The sequence below is a fragment of the Littorina saxatilis genome, linkage group LG13, assembly GCF_037325665.1.
Source record: "Littorina saxatilis isolate snail1 linkage group LG13, US_GU_Lsax_2.0, whole genome shotgun sequence".
Lineage (NCBI taxonomy): Eukaryota > Metazoa > Mollusca > Gastropoda > Littorinimorpha > Littorinidae > Littorina > Littorina saxatilis.
Window position 1 is genome coordinate 25,131,243 of NC_090257.1, and position 20,000 is coordinate 25,151,242.

General features: G+C 42.7%; 1 protein-coding gene across 1 annotated transcript in view; it reads right to left on the reverse strand.

The window, feature by feature from the left end:
* The window catches only part of LOC138945837 (uncharacterized), a 29,323-nt gene that overhangs the window by 4,742 nt on the left and 4,581 nt on the right, over nucleotides 1-20,000 (reverse strand). Inside the window, exons 2-6 of the mRNA XM_070317351.1 lie at nucleotides 18,654-18,797; nucleotides 16,083-16,226; nucleotides 4,372-6,736; nucleotides 3,469-3,634; nucleotides 1,392-1,508 (exon numbers count right to left, since the gene is read on the reverse strand). Of these exons, the coding sequence (XP_070173452.1) occupies nucleotides 1,392-1,508; nucleotides 3,469-3,634; nucleotides 4,372-6,736; nucleotides 16,083-16,226; nucleotides 18,654-18,797 (2,936 nt within the window). The remainder of the gene's footprint in view (nucleotides 1-1,391; nucleotides 1,509-3,468; nucleotides 3,635-4,371; nucleotides 6,737-16,082; nucleotides 16,227-18,653; nucleotides 18,798-20,000) is intronic.

Here is a 20,000-nt window from a genome sequence, read left to right on the forward strand (position 1 = left end):
CGCTAACCGGCACGGTTGGCCTAGTGGTAAGGCGTCCGCCCCGTGATCGGGAGGTCGTGGGTTCGAACCCCGGCCGGGTCATACCTAAGACTTTAAAATTGGCAATCTAGTGGCCGGCTGCTCCGCCTGGCGTCTGGCATTATGGGGTTAGTGCTAGGACTGGTTGGTCCGGTGTCAGAATAATGTGACTGGGTGAGACATGAAGCCTGTGCTGCGAATTCTGTCTTGTGTGTGGCGCACGTTATATGTCAAAGCAGCACCGCCCTGATATGGCCCTTCGTGGTCGGCTGGGCGTTAAGCAAACAAACAAACAAACAAATCGCCTCGCTTTGCACGCTTACAGACTGCAACAAATTGATGCAATGGTTCACCTTTCGGCGGGTCTGATCCACAAAAATCCCCTCTAGCGGCGTCGCCATTTTGAGAGATCAATCGCGCGCGAGCCGGAAGTAGAATAGACGAGAGTTGTTGCTTTGCAAGTCGTATATTTTCCGATTCAAGTTTTAATTTATTACAGGTGTATCTAATGATTAAAATACACGTGTATTTAAATCATTTCCTACACGTGTATTTAATCATTTCTTACACGCGTATAAACTATTTCCTGCACGTGTATTTAATCATTTCTTACACGTGTATGAAATATTTATTACACGTGTATTAGTCATTTCTTACACGTGCATGAAATATTTATTACACGTGTATGAATCATTTATTACACGTGCATTAATCATTTATTACACGTGTATTAATCATTAATTACACGTGCATTAATTATTTATTACACGTGTACTAATCATTTTTTACGCGTGTAATGGTTATGAGCCAAACGGCTTTCCATAGCCTTGACAGGGCACAGCTGCAGCGTCAGGCGCACCCGCAGAGCGACCGTAAACAAGGTAATCCCCCCGCTAGCTATCGGGGAGGCTGTCCGATGCCTGTGAATTCGGCAGTACGACAAAAGTTGTCGGACAGAGAGCTATCAAACTTCGGGGCTCTTGTCGTAGGACATGCAGTCGTACCGTCTTGCATACGCGCCCTCATCTGACAAAAAAAGTTAATCACTGATGGTATCTTTTTTAGCCTCTTATTCTCTATCCCTTTTAAGTTTGCTCAAAGTATTTTTAAAGCAATACATTTTAAGCCTGCAGCACGTTTAAGATAGGTGTGTGTGTTCAAGTTGAGTGTGTATGTGCGTGCGTGCGTGCATGAGTGCGTGCGAGCGTACGTGTGTGTGTGTGTGTGTGTGTGTGTGTGTGTGTGTGTGTGTGTGTGTGTGTGTGTGTGTATGCGTGTGTGCGTATGTGTGTGTGTGTGTGGGTGTGTGTGGGTGGGTGTGTGTGTGTGCGTGCGTGTGTGTGTGTGTGCGTACGTGCGTGCGTGCTCAATACCTTTCGAGGGAAGAGGCGGAGGTCAGAGAACCAGCCGATGAAGATCCTGCCCACCAGGTCAGTCAGGCCGATGATGGACACCATGAAGGCTGCTGTCGTCTTGTCCAGGCCAACCTCCTGTTGGCATCAGTGTTAGAATCAAGAATCTTTTTTAAACCCTCTAAAGTCGGGGTCACACCCGGGTAGCCAATACATGCCCTAATGGTTTTACAGTGAGGGTGTTAAACAACACTTATCATCATCATCATCATCATCATCATCATCATCATATAGAATCAAGAAACAAGCATTGTAGGTTACATCAAAACGTTATGTGTACAGTACGTCAGCAAAGTGGTATTTCAAATAGACAGACAGACAGACAAACACTTGTGGTACAAATAATGAACGTATCTCAAAATCGTCCATGAATCTAAAATCAGTGTTCGAGCGTTATCTTTGGTATCATCATCGTTCTTGTCACTGTGGTAGACAACATCTTTTATAATTGTTGTCGTCGTTATAATCATCGTCGTCTTGAACGTTGTTATGAGCACACAACAGGAATGGTTAGTTATTCGACCGTTTATTTTTTTTACCAGACAAGACATTCACAAGTGCATCCACACAATAGTCTTTATAGTGGAAAAATTAACAATTGTGACCCCCCACCACGGAATGAGTTGCATGTCACCTTTGCATGATTTTTATATGTTTACATTTTCTTAGGCAGCTTTTAATGCTCTATCCAGTGGTGTAAACCGTTTTAGAAAAGAGCGAAAACTGTTCGAGTTATAAGCCTGTGACTAAGGTGTCCCTCACACTGATACCTGACACCCCCGGACGTGTATTAGGCCTAGTGCAGAACCGCGCTAGGTGACGTCCGACTCATTCCGTGATGGAGGGTCACAACTTGTCTTTTTGTCAGTCAGAGAACCACCTCTCATCTCTTATTGTGCACATTGTTGTCAACAACGCGATTTCTCATCTCCAGTAAATTGCATCTTCATGATTGTGTTCTGCGTTTTTCCGTGTATCTGTCTGTCTGGCTGGCTGGTTGGCTGGCTGGCTGGCTGGCTGGCTCCAAGAAGGGGATGAAAGAGAGGGGGGAAGAAAGAGAGAGATACAGAGAGAGCGAGAGAGATAAGACAGAGAGAGAGAGAGAGAGAGAGAGAGAGAGAGAGAGAGAGAGACATAGAGAGAGAGACGACAAAGACAATGTTTTTTTTATTAAAGGCCCGGTCACACAGCCCAAAAGTCGCGTAAACGCATGAATCACGCATAAAATTTGGTTCTGCGTGCTTGTCGGTCGAGAATTTGACCATTTTCGCTGATTTACGCGATGAAAATCACCGATGAATTGCGCAAGAAATACGGAAAGATCACGCAAAAATCACTTACAAACCATGCACGCACCACAACGCATAGGCACGCAAAGGTCCACGGAAAACCACGTATAATCTGCGCACTATCACTAATGAACTGCGTATGAATCGCGCATGATTCGCGCATGAACTGCAGTATTGCGCTGTTTTACGTAATTTCTGCGTAGTTTGCGTAGTTCTTACGCGAACAATGCGCGAAACATGCGTCATATGTTTGCTAATCGTCAGTGGATAATCGTCGATGAACGCGATAGCGGCAACATTTTCGCGAACGATCACTGATATTCCACGCATATTTCGCGCATTGTTCGCGTAAAAACTACGTTAACTACGCAGAAATTACGTAAAACAGCGCAATACTGCTCAAAACCTGGAATCGCGTAAAGCGCCGATCCGGCGAACATCGGCGGACAACTACGGAGGTTCCACGTCAGACAAACTGATGAAATGCGCAAATCGCGCATGTATCGCGTAAGGATCGAATTTCGTGCGTGATTCATGCGTTTACGCGACTTTTGGGCTGTGTGGCCGGGCCTTAAGAGAGAGAGTGAGGGGGGGGGAGGGGCAGACAAGCAGACAGACATGGCAGACAGACAAACAGACAGACACACAGACACACAGACAGAGGCAAACAGGCACACAGAGAGAAAGACACGTTTCGTAATGTCAACCTCTCATCTACAACCTATACACACGTAAAACCAGTGCCATACCTGACAAAACGAGGGCAGCATAACGAAGACGTTGGGGTAGCCAAAGTTCATGCAGACAAGGGAGAGGAAGAAGACAAGGAACACCGGGTTGACCATCAGGGAAAAGTCGAACAGAGGCACGCTCCTCTTCTTCTTTTCTGCCCCGGGCACTGTCTGGGCTGATAACCTGCACGTGAAGCACCTTTGTCAGTGACTATCACCTAGTTTAACGACTGTCAATGACACCAACAACAATGACGATGATTGGATGGCAGAGGAAGATGAATGTGAGATGATTTTCTTGTTTTACTGAAACGTTGTCTGTGCGGATAACCTGTACATGACACGATGAACATGTGTGAATGTAGTGACGCTCGTATCCCGATGATGCTGGTGCTGGTGCTGCTGATGATGATGATGATGACGAGGACCAGGACGACACCAACGACAGTGACGATGATTGGGTAGGGGATGAAGATGATTGTGAGACGGTTTTGTACCGAGAAGAAGAACTCTACTTAGGAAAGTAGTTTAAAAAGTTTTAACATTTTAGTTTGAAACTGTGCACATTCGAAGAGCTGACTGCTCTCACTGATCACAGTGAAAATAACGATGTGTGGTGGTAAAGATGACTAAGCAACCCTGAAAGTGGCGAGTATTTGACTCGCCATGGCAAGTAGAAAAATGTAACTGGCGAGTAGAAATGTACATCTCTCTCTCTCTCTCTCTCTCTCTCTCTCTCTCTCTCTCTCTCTCTCTCTCTCTCTCTCTCTCTCTCTCTCTCTCTCTCTCTCTCTCTCTCTCTCTTCTCTCTCTCTCTCTTTCTCTCTCTCTCTTTCTCTCTCTATCTCTCTCTCTCTCTCGTATTCTCCCCCCCCCCGCCCCTCTCTCACAAAAAACACCTGTGCGTGTTATCCAACTCACCTGAGAATACCCTTAAGACCGCTCCCACGGGACGTCAAGGAGTGCGCATCCTCCTCCTCTTCCTTCACGGACTCTGAGATGTTCTGCAGCGAAGCCAGGGCAAGATCTCCAGCGCTGGCGAACACAGAAGACTCGCTCCCCCACGAGTCTGCCTCCGAGATCTGCCTGATCCGACGATGTAGGAACGTCTCGTGTAAAACGGACGATGGTTGGTTCCCCGCCTCCACAGAGTAAAACCGCTTGAGAGGAGCTTTTTCATTAGCTACCAGCGACCGCGTGGCCGCGCCCACGTCACGTGTCTCGGACATGTAGCGCAGGTTATTGGCTAAGAGGAGCTTCTTACGCTCGTTGAGAAATTTGATTGGCTTGGCGGCGTCGATGGCTTTGAAGCTGCCGAATCTTTTGTTGCCGGGTGTTTTGGTTGTAGATTCTTTGGCGCTGTCTGCTCGTTGAAACGGCGCGGGGGGTCCAGGTTCTTGTTTGGCGTGTTTGTCTATCAGCCCCATTTCTATAGACTCCTTGCTTTGCGTTCGTCGCTTCTCCTCTTCAATGGCTTGCTTGAGACTCTCCGGAATCCGGGCGTCCCATAATGCACTCGGATGGCGCTCTAAGATTGGTCTCCCCTTCCTGAAGGCTTTGCGCTTCGTACTTCCGGAACTCTTGATGGAGTCTGTCCGGAAGTTCAGCTTGAAACTTCCGTTTCTTTCCGGGTCTCCAGGCTTGCGTTTGAAGCTGCCGAAATGCGTGGTCATACTACTCGCGCTAGCGTTTCTCAGCAGCTTCTTCTCGAAAGATGTTCTTATGCCCTGAGTGGTCACCTCGCCGCTTGGGTCTGTGTCTGTGGAGGAGGACGTTGTGGAGGCCAGCGGAAAGTTTCTGCACAATTGACGGTTGTTTAGTACTGGTGATTTTGACGTGTCGTCAGCTCTGCTCAGCTTCGGGCTTCGCGCGTCTTCTCTCATCACTCTTTCCAGATGCGGGCTTTTTGGAATGTTTTCCACTCGTCCTCGGTTTGGACTGCTTGGCATGTTGTTTCTTTCTAGACGTGGGCTTTTTGGAATGTCGTCGGCCTGGCCTTGTCTTGGACTGTCTGTACTGTTGTTGTCTGATCTGTCGAGGTCTGGGTATGTGTTGGCTTTGTCTACTCCCTCGAAGGCGTGTCTGTTGTTATCTTCATGCATTCCAGCACTTTGATTCGCATCACAACTTGCAACACCTTCATCGTGAGACTTTGATTTGACATTTCCAAAGCCACTATCATTGCCAATTTTTGAAGAGACTTCTGATCTTAGATAGTCTCCCTGTTGAAATGTGTTATCTTCACTTGCGTTTGATTCAGTTGATAGTCTGTTTCTCCCAGACAATCCATTGCTGTTTGCTGGATCTGCAGTTCCTTCGTCGGACGAAGGCCTACTGAACACATCCTTTTGGTTACGCACTTCCCGAAGATGCTTGCCTCTTGTTGTATAGTTAGAATAACCATCTTCGACACCTGATTCAAAATCCTGACTGCCTTTACTCTTAGGAATAAGGCTGCTTGTGTCGTTCGGTGTAACTGTTAAATCAGCTTCGATATGTTCGTCCTCATTTTGATTGACGAAAGATCCTCTAAGATCTTTTTCTGTCGCAAATCTACGGCTGCTACTTTCGGGTTTTTTAGAGCTGCTGTGGAGAACCTCCCCTTGTGAGAGACTTTGGCCGAATTGTGTCCGCCTCAAACTCCTCTTGCTAGTGCTTTCTCTTCCAAGAGAGTCGCCTGTTTGATCCTTCACATAGACATCATCTTCGCAAGTTTTAGAAGAAGCTAACGCATGGTTGTTTTTGTCACCATCATCATCGTCGGCGACACAGTCATCTTCCTGTTCTTTGGTTAAAGCTGAAGTGCTTTCTTTTCTCGAACAGTCGCCTGTTTTATCATTCACATAGGCATCGTCCTCATGATTACAAGCAGAAGCATTGCTGTTTCTGTCATCGTGGATGTCGTCTTTGTTTTTTACCGAAGTACCAAAGCCCTCATCTTTCACAAAGGCGCTGCTGAAGTCGTTCACGTTGGACACAACCCCGCTGCTGCCAGCCGATTCACTTGAGGCCTTCTTGCGCTTAGCACTTACACCGCGACTCTTGTAGCTGCTGAAAGGCCTGAAGAGAACCGCCGCTAGACAGACGTGAAGCATGATGCCTCCGATGACGAGGAGGGCGCCTCGAAGACCGTACTGGTTCAGCAGATGTTGCATGAGGTTCGGAAGGAGGAAGGAACCCACTGCGCTACCGGAGACCGAGATCCCGTTGGCCAGAGCTCTTCGCTTGTGAAAGTGATGGCCGACCATAACGACGCTGGGCGCGTAGGCTAACGCTGAGCCTAGACCTGCAAAAAGAATGTTTGTTAACAAAGGGAGGTTAGTGCTATAAATGCATACGACATGTGTAACCGAGTAAGCGAGAGTCATGCGGAACCTGTCTCCTGGCACCTGAGAGAATTACAAGCATTGAAATGAACAAGCGACATTCATCCTCAAATTCTTCCTATAAAAACACATTGCAGTTAGCCGTGTCCAGCGTTCATGAAAAAAACATCAACAACTTAAAAGTTCACAGCGCGTTAACTTGTCTCGTAAAAAAAAAAAGCAAGATACAAGCTCAGTCATCTCTGAGTGGTGGACGGAAACACGTGAGCTCCCGTATGCGCATGTGCACTACCACCAGCTATTTGCAGTCTGTATTGACAACCTACAAAACGACACAGTTACATCTCAACCTGGGCCTAAGTATGAACATAAGTATGAACATAAGTATGAACATAAGTATGAACATAGGAGAAGAAAAGAACCAACATGAATAAGCACTTTTTTTTTCTTTTTTCTTTTTTTATAACATTTAGCACTCATTCTTTGAAAGGCCAATCCAAGCTCCTTTTTTTGCGTTGGAGTCCCAATTTCTGTTCATCTGTGTCAGTTTTCTGTGCTGGCAATCTTCCATAACAAAAAGCGTACGGAACTTTTGTGAATTTGAGTTCTCAAATCTGTTATGTAGCAAATGCGTAAAAAGATTCCCTGCTCTCAGGGTCGAAAAGTAGGATGGACACGGAAGCAAAGACGGTGTACTATGGAACCCTCCCTTTAAGACCGCCCAATTTAAGACTTCCTCCCTTTTAAGACCCTAGTTTCTCAGATGTTCTGTTCATAACATCATAACATCTTTAAAATTACCCCCATTTTAAGACTCCCTCCATTTTAAGACCTGCTGTTCACAGATTGTTGGAGGTCTTAAAAGGGGGGTTCCACTGTATGGGCATATTGCAGTCTGCAAAGACTACCCACAAACAGCGTGCTCGAAATGTCAAGAAGTGAACGTTCAAACACTTATTTAAAGGTATTCCTGGTGTGACGTGACATAATTACACACCCCGTACTAATAATTCGTCGCGATATAACCTTCGTGGTTGAAAACGACGTTAAACACCAAATAAAGAAAGAAAGTACTAATAATGGAAGGGCGCTGGTTCTGAGCGACGCTTAGTTCTCGAGATAGGTGTGACCACATGACGTCATTTATACTTTCGTCATCGAAGATCTTTCCTATTCCAATCAGTGTCATTTCCCAGTTCTGTGTTCTGCGGTCGTTTTGACTGATTTGACAAGTTGAGAAAACCAATGACATTTTATTTTTGCGAAGCAACTGAATATGACAAGAAAAGAAAGTGTGCAGAAGTATGTTTGGGTCCTGCCAGACTTTATGACCAACGATTTCTCCCTTGGAAGAAAATGAAGATGTCTGCTTTTCGTCTGCTTTGAAGGATACGGAGATTTTACAGCGCACACGGTAACTTGCAAGTCGTAATGGACAAGAATGTTGTTATTCTTCTTGCTTCGAAGTACCGTAGATTTGCTCTTGGCCATATTTTCGAGCTGTGCATCGATATATTATGGGAATAACACGTTTGAACACAAATTCGCAAAGAAATGTTGATCATTTGCTCCGGAACTGCAACATCGATTTGCCATAACAAAAAATTCTGGAACAATATGCGGGAACAGTCTGGTAGTGTCATATTTTTTTAAATGGATTTGGAAGAATTGCTCATAATTTACATAGCACTCCGGCCCTGTTCTTTTTATCGTCACACCCAAAACCGTTATTTGTTCTGGGCGACGCAGCATTATAAACTCTGTAGCTTATTGGGCATTCTGAGTATTGGTCTCGACTAACCCTCCAAGGGAAAACATTTTTTTTTTAAACCGTAAAAAAAAAATTTAAAAAAAAGTAAATAAATAAACTAAACAAAAACTAGAGTGATAGTGATTCGGGAGTGGGGTTGAAGAGACAAGAAAAAGGCCCTGGGGTTGGAGGCGGACGGGGATTCAGGGGAGGGGGGGGGGGGGCAGTAGTTAGGCCAAAAAAAAAAATAGGTCTGTTTACGGTAACCCGACCGACCCTAGTTTTTTCGCGCGACCCTAGACTTTTTTTTGGCATTTGGAGAAAAAAAAAAAAAAATCTTGGTTTTTTTTTGCAAAATAACGTAAAAATATGGTTTTTTGAAAAAAAAAAAAAAAAAAAAAAAAAACAATCCCGACCTACCGACCCTATTTTTTGGGCCTATGTTACCGTAAACAGACCTATTTTTTTTTTGGCCTAAGGGGGAGGGACAGGTTATTACACAGAGTCCCCAGGGTCGATGAAAGTAATAGACTGGCTCGCCCCAAAATTGCCGAAAGAGGCCATTGTCTGAAGAAAAAACCGTCTTGGCTGATAGCGATCGAAATAGATTCTGATGACAGGATTCGGTGATTACGTTTTGTGCTGTGTTTCGCAGCCTAGTCTGCTATTCACACGTTTCATTCTCAATCAAAATCTCTCTTTCTGCATTCTCTCTCTCCCTCCCTCTCTCTGTCTCTCTCTCTGTCTCTGACGTGAGAATGCAGATTGCTTTATTGAGAAGTATGTTTGGGATATCAAGAAGGCAGAAACGTATGTGAATTTGATGTGTGCAGATGATATGTGTGCAAGGTTAGAGTCTGCCCAAAATATGATCGAATCTGATATGAATGGAGCTTTGGAATTATTTAACACTTGTGTTAAGTAAAGTGCTGACTGCATGAAGAAAATAATTTATTTGAAGTCAAATAATCAATCGGATGATTGGTTCGATCAAGAATAACCCGAAAAAATGTGTGGAGGTTGTTAAAGCAGATGTAATCAGCCTGAAGACATTCACGCTCGCAATGTTTATTGTTTAGCCAGACGGGAATATAAAAACATGTTAGAAAGAAAGAAAAGATTGTATAATGATTTGACATTACAAAAACTTATTGAATCTGTTAATGATCAACAAGAATTTTGGAATATAATGCATAAATTATCCTCAAAACGAAAACAAATAAAGAACAACATACCAGTTGATACCTGGTTTTAGCATTTCAAAGTATTATTGGAAAAAGATGTAATTGAGGATGAAGAAATTGAATATGAAGACGATGAAGGTATTTTGAATCGTCCTATTTCAAAAGAAGAAGTGTTGATTGCAATGAGAAAGTTAAAACCTCAAAAGTCTGCTGGGCCTGATGGAATAATAGGAGAACTTTTGAAAAATGTTTTTTCTCCAGGGATTGACTTTTTGGTACACTTGTTTAATTTTTTTTTCCAAGGGTGTATTTCCAGAAAGTTGGACAGAGTCCATTGTTATCCCTTTGTTTAAGAAAGGCGATGTGAATGATCCAAATAATTATCGTGGAATTTCGCTGTGTAATGTTAGTAGCAAGGTCTATAGTACTGTGATTAATAACAGGTTGCAAGAATGGATTGAATGTAATAACAGTACGGGTGAATATCAAGCTGGGTTTAAAAATAATTATTCCACTATTGATCATATGTTTACACTGTTGGCCTTTGTACAGAAACAATTTTCTTTGAATCGTAAGCTGTATGTTGCCTTTATAGATTTTGAGAAGGCGTTTGATTCCATCAACAGAGCTTTGCTCTGGCCAATTCTGTTAAAAATGGTATAAAAGGGAAACTCTTTAGGTGTGTGAAGAGTATGTATGATAATGTAAAAACAAGTCGCGTAAGGCGAAAATACAATATTTAGTCAAGTAGCTGCCACTTTTCAGCAAGACCGTATACTCGTAGCATCGTCAGTCCACCGCTCATGGCAAAGGCAGTGAAATTGACAAGAAGAGCGGGGTAGTAGTTGCGCTAAGAAGGATAGCACGCTTTTCTGTACCTCTCTTTGTTTTAACTTTCTGAGCGTGTTTTTAATCCAAACATATCATATCTATATGTTTTTGGAATCAGGAACCGACAAGGAATAAGATGAAAGTGTTTTTAAATTGATTTGGAAAATTTAATTTTGATAATAATTTTTATATATTTAATTTTCCGAGCTTGTTTTTAATCCGAATATAACATATTTATATGTTTTTGGAATCAGCAAATGATGGAGAATAAGATGAACGTAAATTTGGATCGTTTTATAAATTTTTATTTTTTTTTTACAATTTTCAGATTTTTAATGACCAAAGTCATTAATTAATTTTTAAGCCACCAAGCTGAAATGCAATACCGAACCCCGGGCTTCGTCGAAGATTACTTGACCAAAATTTCAACCAATTTGGTTGAAAAATGAGGGCGTGACAGTGCCGCCTCAACTTTCACGAAAAGCCGGATATGACGTCATCAAAGACATTTATCAAAAAAATGAAAAAAAACGTTCGGGGATTTCATACCCAGGAACTCTCATGTCAAATTTCATAAAGATCGGTCCAGTAGTTTAGTCTGAATCGCTCTACACACACACACACACACGCACACACGCACGCACGCACGCACACACACACGCACATACACCACGACCCTCGTTTCGATTCCCCCTCGATGTTAAAATATTTAGTCAAAACTTGACTAAATATAATAAAAGTGAGATGTGGAGCAAAGTTTACGGATTATATTAATTGTACATTTGGTGTTAAACAGGGCGATGTATGTAGCCCAGTTTTATTTTCTCTCTTTATTAATGAGTTAGCACTTGAGATAATTGAGAATCGAAGACATGGTGCCACATTTACTGATGATTATTTGGAATTGTTTATTCTTTTGCTTGCTGATGATTTATTGTTGTTATCAGAGACTGTTGTGGGTCTACAGACTCAGTTAAATAATTTACGCAGGGCAGTGTCCTCTCTTCATTTTAAGGTAAACATGAGTAAAAGTAACATTATTGTGTTTAGTAAAAGTGGATATTTGAGTGCAAGGGAAAGATGGACATATGGGGTTGATATTTTACCTGTTGTAAACGTGTATAAGTATTTAGGAATATTGTTTTCAACTCGACTCAGTTTCACTGCTGCCTGTAGCGATCTCTCAAGCCGAGCCAAAAATGCTCTGATGTGTATTATACAAAGATTATCTGGGCTTAAAAATAATAGTTTGAATGTTTTTTTGAAGTTGTTTGATTCCCAAGTACAACCAATAGTACAGTATGGTGCTGAGATATGGGGATTGGATAAAGCTGCTCTGCAGTGTGAAAAAGTCCATTTATTTGCATTGAAGAAGTTCTTAGGAGTTCGTATGCGAACACCTAATGACCTGGTATATGGCGAGACAAACAAATATCCGATATATTTGAATTCTATTTTAAGATGCGTTAGCTACTGGATGAAATTGTTAAAGATGGAGGCGCACAGACTTCCTCGTAAATCATATGATATGTTGTATAAAATGGATGAGAGTGGTAAAAAGAACTGGGCCTCAAGTGTCCGTTGTAAATTGTATGAGTACGGTTTTGGTTTTGTGTGGTTGAATCAGGGCGTTGTTAATGAAAAAGAGTTTTTGCGTATTTTTAGGGAAAGGTTGGTCGATTGCAGATGGCAAGAGTGGGATTATCATATTCAAAATAGTATTAGATTTGCTGTTTATCGGACATTTTGTACTGTACATGACATTAAACCCTACCTTTTGTTGAATGTGGATAGACATCTAAAGTTTATTATGACTAGGTTTCGATTCGGTATTTCAGAAATAAATGTGCATGCAAACCGATATAAACAGCATGATGCCGATCAGTTGATGTGTCCCCTTTGAAAAGTAAAGCAAGAAGATGAAGTCCATTTTGTTTTGTGTTGTCCATATGTAACCGTGTGCCGAAACACTACTATCACCTCGGGAAGCGAAGTGCAATCAAACAGGATTGAAAATGTTAGGGGTAATTTCTTAGCCCTATAAAAACTGTTATGCAAACCCGAAGGTTTCCATGAACATTCAGACAATCGGAAACCACCAGACCCCATCACAAACAGACTTCTACAATCCACTGGTGTTGACTTTTAAAGGCCAACAACTCGGGTGCAGAGTCTGCTGTGAAAGGAGCGGTAGCCTCCCCTGTCACACATACTTAAACAGATTAAGAGAAAAATGTATCCCATTTAAATATTATAAAAACCCAAGCACTTTTAGACTAAGCTTGCTCCTGGCTTCACCTCAAGAAACTGTTGTTAGAAATGTATCCTTGTATTTGTATAAAGCCTTTAAATTAAGAGATGTTGTAACCTCTTAGTTAAATAACGTGTAATGTATGTTTTAATCTGTAGTGTTGTGCGATTATTATGTTGTACCTTTTTTGCAACTGATGAGTTAAATTATTTGCAACGTTAACTATTTGTTCACACTGCTTCATAAGGGGCTATGGCCTATTGAATAAATTATCTGCGTCTGCGTCTGCGTCTCTCTGTCTCTGTCTCTCTCTGTCTCTCTCTCTCTTCCCCCTCACACTCTCGTTCTCTCTCTCTCTCTCTCTCTCTCTCTCTCTCTCTCTCTCTCTCTCTCTCTCTCTCTCTCTCCCTCCCCCTCTCTCTCTCCCCCCTCTCTCTCTCTCTCTCTCTCTCTTCTCTCTCTCTCTCTCTCTCTCTCTCTCTCTCTCTCTCTCTCTCTCTCTCTCTCTCTCTCTCTCTCTCTCTCTCTCTCTCTCTCTTGTTGTTGTTGTTGTTGTGGTTCTGGTTCTTGTTCTTGTTTTTGTTCTTGTTTTGCAACTTCGGTACAAAACATACGGATTTCAACAGAATTAGCACAAGTCAATAACGTATGAGCATAAAAATCCTCTGTGTTTGGAACGATTAATGGGTATTCCATTGACAAGAATCATTGATTGTGTCGCATGGTCCGTGTGCTTTCTAAATTCTCTCTGGACAGCTAGCAGGCTCCTGTGGGATCGGGTGGCTTCAACCCCGAGCCTGTGGGAGACAGCGAGCGCTTAAAGCTGCAGTCCATCTCGTGTAAGGCCAAAAAATAAAATGTTTGTTTCCCGTGGCAAGGCTTAAAAATTGGGTCGGTAGGTCGGGTTTTTGTTGATGTGTGGGTTTTTTTTATTTTTTTATTTTTTATTTTGCAGTGTTGTTTTTTAGGGGTTTTTTGTACACAGGCGCCTGTGGCTTTTTATTGGTAAAAAAAATCGTATAAGCTGTGTCCCCTTGATGTCGAAGAGTAGCTTTCATGGTAAAGTTTGCAAAGTCCTGTGTTGTCATTCGTATTTGTATTTCACTTTTTATCTTTGTTTTGTAGGGTCACATAAAGGTCCAGGGTCGGGAGGAAAAATATGTTGTTTTTTTGTCATGGCCTTAATTAAAGCTATACAACCCTTCTCGAGTAATAGATCATCTTGACCAACACAGATCTATCCAGACTGTAACATGGGATAAGACCAACCCTCCTCCACCTGGACACAAGCTACAAATCTACACAGTGAGAATTTTGTCCTGAATGTAATGGACATAATATTGACATTGGTGTCAGTAACGAAATGAGTTTAGCGAAATATTCCCACTTTGCACAGACCAAAGTAACGCTTATTGATTTTCAGTATTGTGTCCCATGTCTCTGTGTGTGTGTCTCTGTGTGTGTGTGTGTGTGTGTGTGTGTGTGTGTGTGTGTGTGTGTGTGTGTGTGTGTGTGTGTGTGTGTGTGTGTGTGTGTGTGTGTGTGTGTGTGTGTGTGCGAGCGCACGCGCGCGGGCGTGCCTGCGTGTCTGTCTGTCCGTCTGTCTGTCCGTCTGTCTGTCTTGTTTTTGTTGTTTCGTTATATTTATCAAACTTGAAGGATGCTTTGATCACACGCAGAAAACCTTGCCAGATCTGTGGCGGCATACATGATGCTTTACGCAGGAAGGCCAGCACCTTTAACACTCCCGGGGTTTTAACTGAGAGGGTTTTCCTCCCGTACTTTACTCTCTGACATTTTAAGCATGATGGCTTGAATCCGCGCGTGAAAGCTTGTTAATCTCTATACGCGGGGACAAGGAAAGGGGGAGGTGATGCAGACGTTTTGCGTGTGGAGCAGGGGGGGGGGAATAGGTGAAGGTCTGCTTGATCGATGAATTCTTGACTGTCTATGCTTTGCAAACACCGGGGTCACAGGTTAAAAAAAATTCAATCTATAATCCAATCGCAGTTTGGGAGGTATGTACAAAAGATGACATTTGGACTGATACTTAGGCTTTTCCTCTTGTTACCTGAGACAATACTTTCGGTGTTTATGTATCGATCTACTGACTTGATCTCACATGACCCCCTGAGTTCAAGAGGCGAGAGTCATCAATGTATCGATTGAACATTGGATTTTCCTTCTTTGAGTACGACAATAACTAATATTTAGGCGAATAGGCAATACTACAATATAGTGCAAGTTAAAACTTTACGTGCGTTCAATCGTAAAAACAATAAGAGGAATTCTACTGAAATCGATTTATGTTATTTGTATTTTTGACCAAAATACATTTTACACATATCTCGACATGCCAAATTTCCTTGTATTGATGAGGACAATAAAACTTCTTGTATCTTGTATCTTGTATCTTGTATCTTGTATCTCATTTTTCACTGCGGAGGAACACAGACTGTCTCGATCCGCTGTGTAAAATGTCATATTTTGGTAAAAAAAATACAAATAACGTATTTTTAACACCAATCCCACGTGAGCCTTGAGGGCTTTGCCCCTTGTTATCTGTCAGACTACTGTAGACGTTTATGTATCAATCTACTAAATTAGTCCCGCACGAGTTCCAGGGGCGAGAAAAAACAATAAACATCAACCCCACGTGAGTCTTAAGGGCTTTGCCTCTTGTTACCTGTGAGAATGCTGTAGATGTTTATGTGTGTGTTTATGCGTTTGTGTGTGTGTGTGGGTTGGTGTTGGTATGTGTGTGTGTGTGTGTTGGTGTGTGTGTGGGGGGGAGGGAAGTTGGTGTTGGTTTGTGTGTGAGTGTGTTTGTGTGTTGGTGTGTGTGTGGGGGGGGAGGGAAGTTGGTGTTGGTTTGTGTGTGAGTGTGTGTGTGCGTGTGTGTGTGTGCGTGTGTGTGTGTGTGTGTGTGTGTGTGTGTGTGTGTGCGTGTGTCTGTGTGTGTCTGTGTGTGTCTGTGCGTGTGTCTGGGTGTGTGTCTGTGTGTACCTGTATGTGTCTGTGTGTGTGTGTGCATGTCTGTGAGTGTGTGTGAGTGTGTGTCTGAGTGTGTATGTCTGTGTGTGTGTCTGTGTCTGTAAGTATATGTGTGTGTGTCTGTGTGTGTCTGTGTGTGTCTGTGTGTGTGTCTGTGTGTGTGTGTCTGTGTGTATGTGTCTGTGTCTGTGTGTGTGTCTGTGTGTGTGTCTGTGTGTGTGTCTGTGTTAGTCTGTGTGTTTGTTTAAACCAAACATCAACCCTACGTGAGTTTTGAGGGCATTGCCTCGTGTTACCTGTGAGGATACTGTAGGTGAAGTAGAGCCAGTGGAAGGAAGGGACCCAGGCAGAAGCCACGAAGCCGCACCCTATCAGCAGCCCTCCTGCAAACACCACTGCTCGACACGAGTAGCGGACACTCAACGCGTTGCTCACCGGTCCTGTTCATGAGGAATAATAGAATGCAAGGTAATAACTAGCAAAGGAGCAAAAGCAGTAAAGTATAAAAGGATACTAACAATACAAAAGAATCTACAAAAGACAAAGGAAATAACAGAATGCAAGGATATAATGAATGAAGGAGTTAAAGCAATAAGATATAAAAGAGTACCTACAAAACAATAGAATCTATGCACAGAAATACATGGAGAATAATAGAATGCAAGGAAATAACGAATAAGGTCGTTACAGAAATAAACTATAAATGGATACTAACAAAACAAAAGAACAAAGAATTTTAAAAAATACACAAGAAAACAGACTCCTCTTTTTTTAACAAAATCAAAAGAACAAGAACATAAGGAAAACAAAAACAAACCGACAGAAGTGAAAACAAAATAAGGATTAATACATCACAAGCAATGCCTGGAGGCGGCAAGGCGCCCCATCCGAGTTGTAATCAGGCTACTAATGGCATGGCTTGACACAGAAGGACGCCCACCGAAATTCAGATGTGGAAGGAGCAGTGAATTCTGGGACGGGGCGGTGTGAGAGCACACCGGGACAAGGAACAAATGTTAGGACAACAACAACAACAACAACAACAACAACAACAACAACAACAACAACAACAACAACAAAAATGGTTGGATAAAACGGGCATTACAGCTTTGGTCATAGTAGTACAAATCATTTAAGAAAAAAGAAAAGAGAAACATTTTTTTGCATAACTTCACACAGAAGCTAGGACACCCACCATTTTTGGTGTGCACCATAACTTGTGCTGGAAGGGGAAGAAAGAAAATCTAAGGGGGAAAAAAGCTTACTTAAGAACTTCTAAATCAAGATGCTGCAAAAATGTCTGTCTACTGTATGCAAAGCATAATATTCCGAGTTTGAACGTGGGTTGATCGTTTCTTTGCTTGTTTTGTTTTTATGTTTGCTTTGTTTCGGTTTAGTATATGCGTAGATAAAAATGTCCACCAAAATACCCGTGTGACCTGGAATAATAGGCCGTGAAAGGTGGATGCAGCGCCTAAAGGCAGTCGATCTACTGGCCGATGTGAATGCGTGATATATTGTGTAAAAAAATTCCATCTCACACGGCATTAATAGGTAACATGCGCCTTGAGTCGCCTTGTGTGGTGAGATACGTGCGCGATATAAATCCTCGTAAATAAATAAATAAAATATCCCTCAATTTACCTTTTGTTCAATCTTAGACTATGATGACACTAATTTCACTCAGTTTTAAGGGTTTATTTCTTCTTCTTTTGTTTTTTTAACGATTAAAACAAATGACATTCCCGAGTCCAATCATGAGGACAAAAGCCAGACAAAAGCCAGACCGTGTATAATGCTCAGTTTTTTGGCGGAAACTTCCATCCGTGCTTCCGAAATCGGCATATGGCTGCCTAAATGGCGGGGTAAAAACTGTAATACACGCAAAACCCCACTCGACTGTACGTGAACGCAAACGATGAAGACTCCAATAATAATATGTGATGGTTTACAAGGCGGTAACTATAAACACACAATGAAGATGCAAGCTTAACGAGGCCCATCATGAGTACAATTGATGGTTTACATGGCGGTAACTATAAACACACAATGACGATGTAAGCTCACCTAGGCCCATCATGAGTACAATTGATGGTTTACATGGCGGTAACTATAAACACACAATGACGATGTAAGCTCACCTAGGCCCATCATGAGTACAATTGATGGTTTACATGGCGGTAACTATTAACAAACAATGAAGATGTAAGCTTACCGAGGCCCATCATGAGGACATTTCTACCTGTGATGGTTTACATGACAGTAACTTTAAACACACAATGACGATGTAAGCTTGCTGCAAGGCCCATCATGAGGACACTTCTACCTGTGATGGTTTACATGACAGTAACTTTAAACACACAATGACGATGTAAGCTTGCCGAGGCCCATCACGAGGACACTTCTACCTGTGATGGTTTACATGACAGTAACTTTAAACACACAATGACGATGTAAGCTTGCTGCAAGGCCCATCACGAGGACACTTCTACCTGTGATGGTTTACATGACAGTAACTTTAAACACACAATGACGATGTAAGCTTGCCGAGGCCCATCACAAGGACACTTCTACCTGTGATGGTTTACATGACGGTAACTATAAACAAACAATGAAGACGTAAGCTTACCGAGGCCCATCACGAGGACACTTCTACATGTGATGGTTTACATGACGGTAACTACATACCGTGAAGACGTAAGCTTACCGAGGCCAATCACGAGGACACTTCTGCCTGGCATGGTGTACACGACGGTAACTTTAAACAAGCAATGAAGATGTAAGCTTGCCGAGGCCCATCACGAGGATACTTCTACTTGTGATGGTTTACATGACGGTAACTACATACAGTGAAGACGTAAGCTTACCGAGGCCCATCATGAGGACGGAGGCGAGGCCATGCACGATGCCCAGCTGCTTGGCGGACACGTTGAACAGCTGTTGCAGCTCAACGAAGAGCACGCCAAACGACTTGACCCCGCCCACCACCAGCACGTGCATCCCGAAACACCCTGCAACATACGTGAGATAGATGGATGGATGGATGGATGGATGGATGGATGGACGGACGGACGGACGGACAGACAAACAGACAGACAGACAGACAGACAGACAGACAGACAGACAGACAGAGCTCCACGAAGAGCACGCCGAACGACTTGACCCCGCCCACCACCAACACGTACATCCCTAAATGCCCTGCAACACACGTGAGATAGATAGATAGATAGATAGACAGATAGATAGATAGATAGATAGATAGATAGATAGATAGATAGATAGATAGATAGATAGATAGATAGATAGATAGATAGATAGATAGACAGACAAAAAGACAAAAAGACAGACAGAAAGACATAATTCGCACAATTTCCGGCCAATAAAAAGCCAACTGCGCCTGTGTAAATTTTGTTTTGTTTTGTTTGTTTGCTTAACGCCCAGCCGACCACGAAGGGCCATATCAGGGCGGTGCTGCTTTGACATATAACGTGCGCCACACACAAGACAGAAGTCGCAGCACAGGCTTCATGTCTCACCCAGTCACATTATTCTGACACCGGACCAACCAGTCCTAGCACTAACCCCATAATGCCAGACGCCAGGCGGAGCAGCCACTAGATTGCGCCAGTGTAAATAAAAAGCAAGCTTCAACATAGAACTGTAAACAAATTAAACACAACATTAAAACAAAATAACCGACCCACCAACCCTACTTTTGAGCCTTGTCGTCGAAAACAACATTTGTTTAAATATAGGTTACCAGCATCCTTCCAGTCGCGAGAACCATTCAAAGCTGATTGACGTTACTATGGAGTTGACGGACAAGATAATGGACAGAAATGTTTTTATCAGGTTTTGCGGCTAAGAAAAAACGAATGTTGTTTCCGACGATTAAGCCAAAAAGTAGGGTGTATCTGTTCTGATTGATGATTATGATGATCCACAGGGAATGGAAAGTATATGTATAATCATTAAACCGCCGAACCTGGCAATGGCATTCGTGTCCATTATTTCATTAGCCGCAAAATTAATCTGCTTTGAAGGGTTCTCCTGACTGGACGGATAGTGTTATCCTACATTTACGCCTTGACGGATCTGTGGATGTTTTTATCTTGTGAAGCTGTTGTTGTTGTTGTTGTTGTTGTTGTTGTTGTTGTTGTTGTTGTTGTTGTTGTTGTTGTTGTTGAATGACACTAGTGTCAATCGGAAAATTA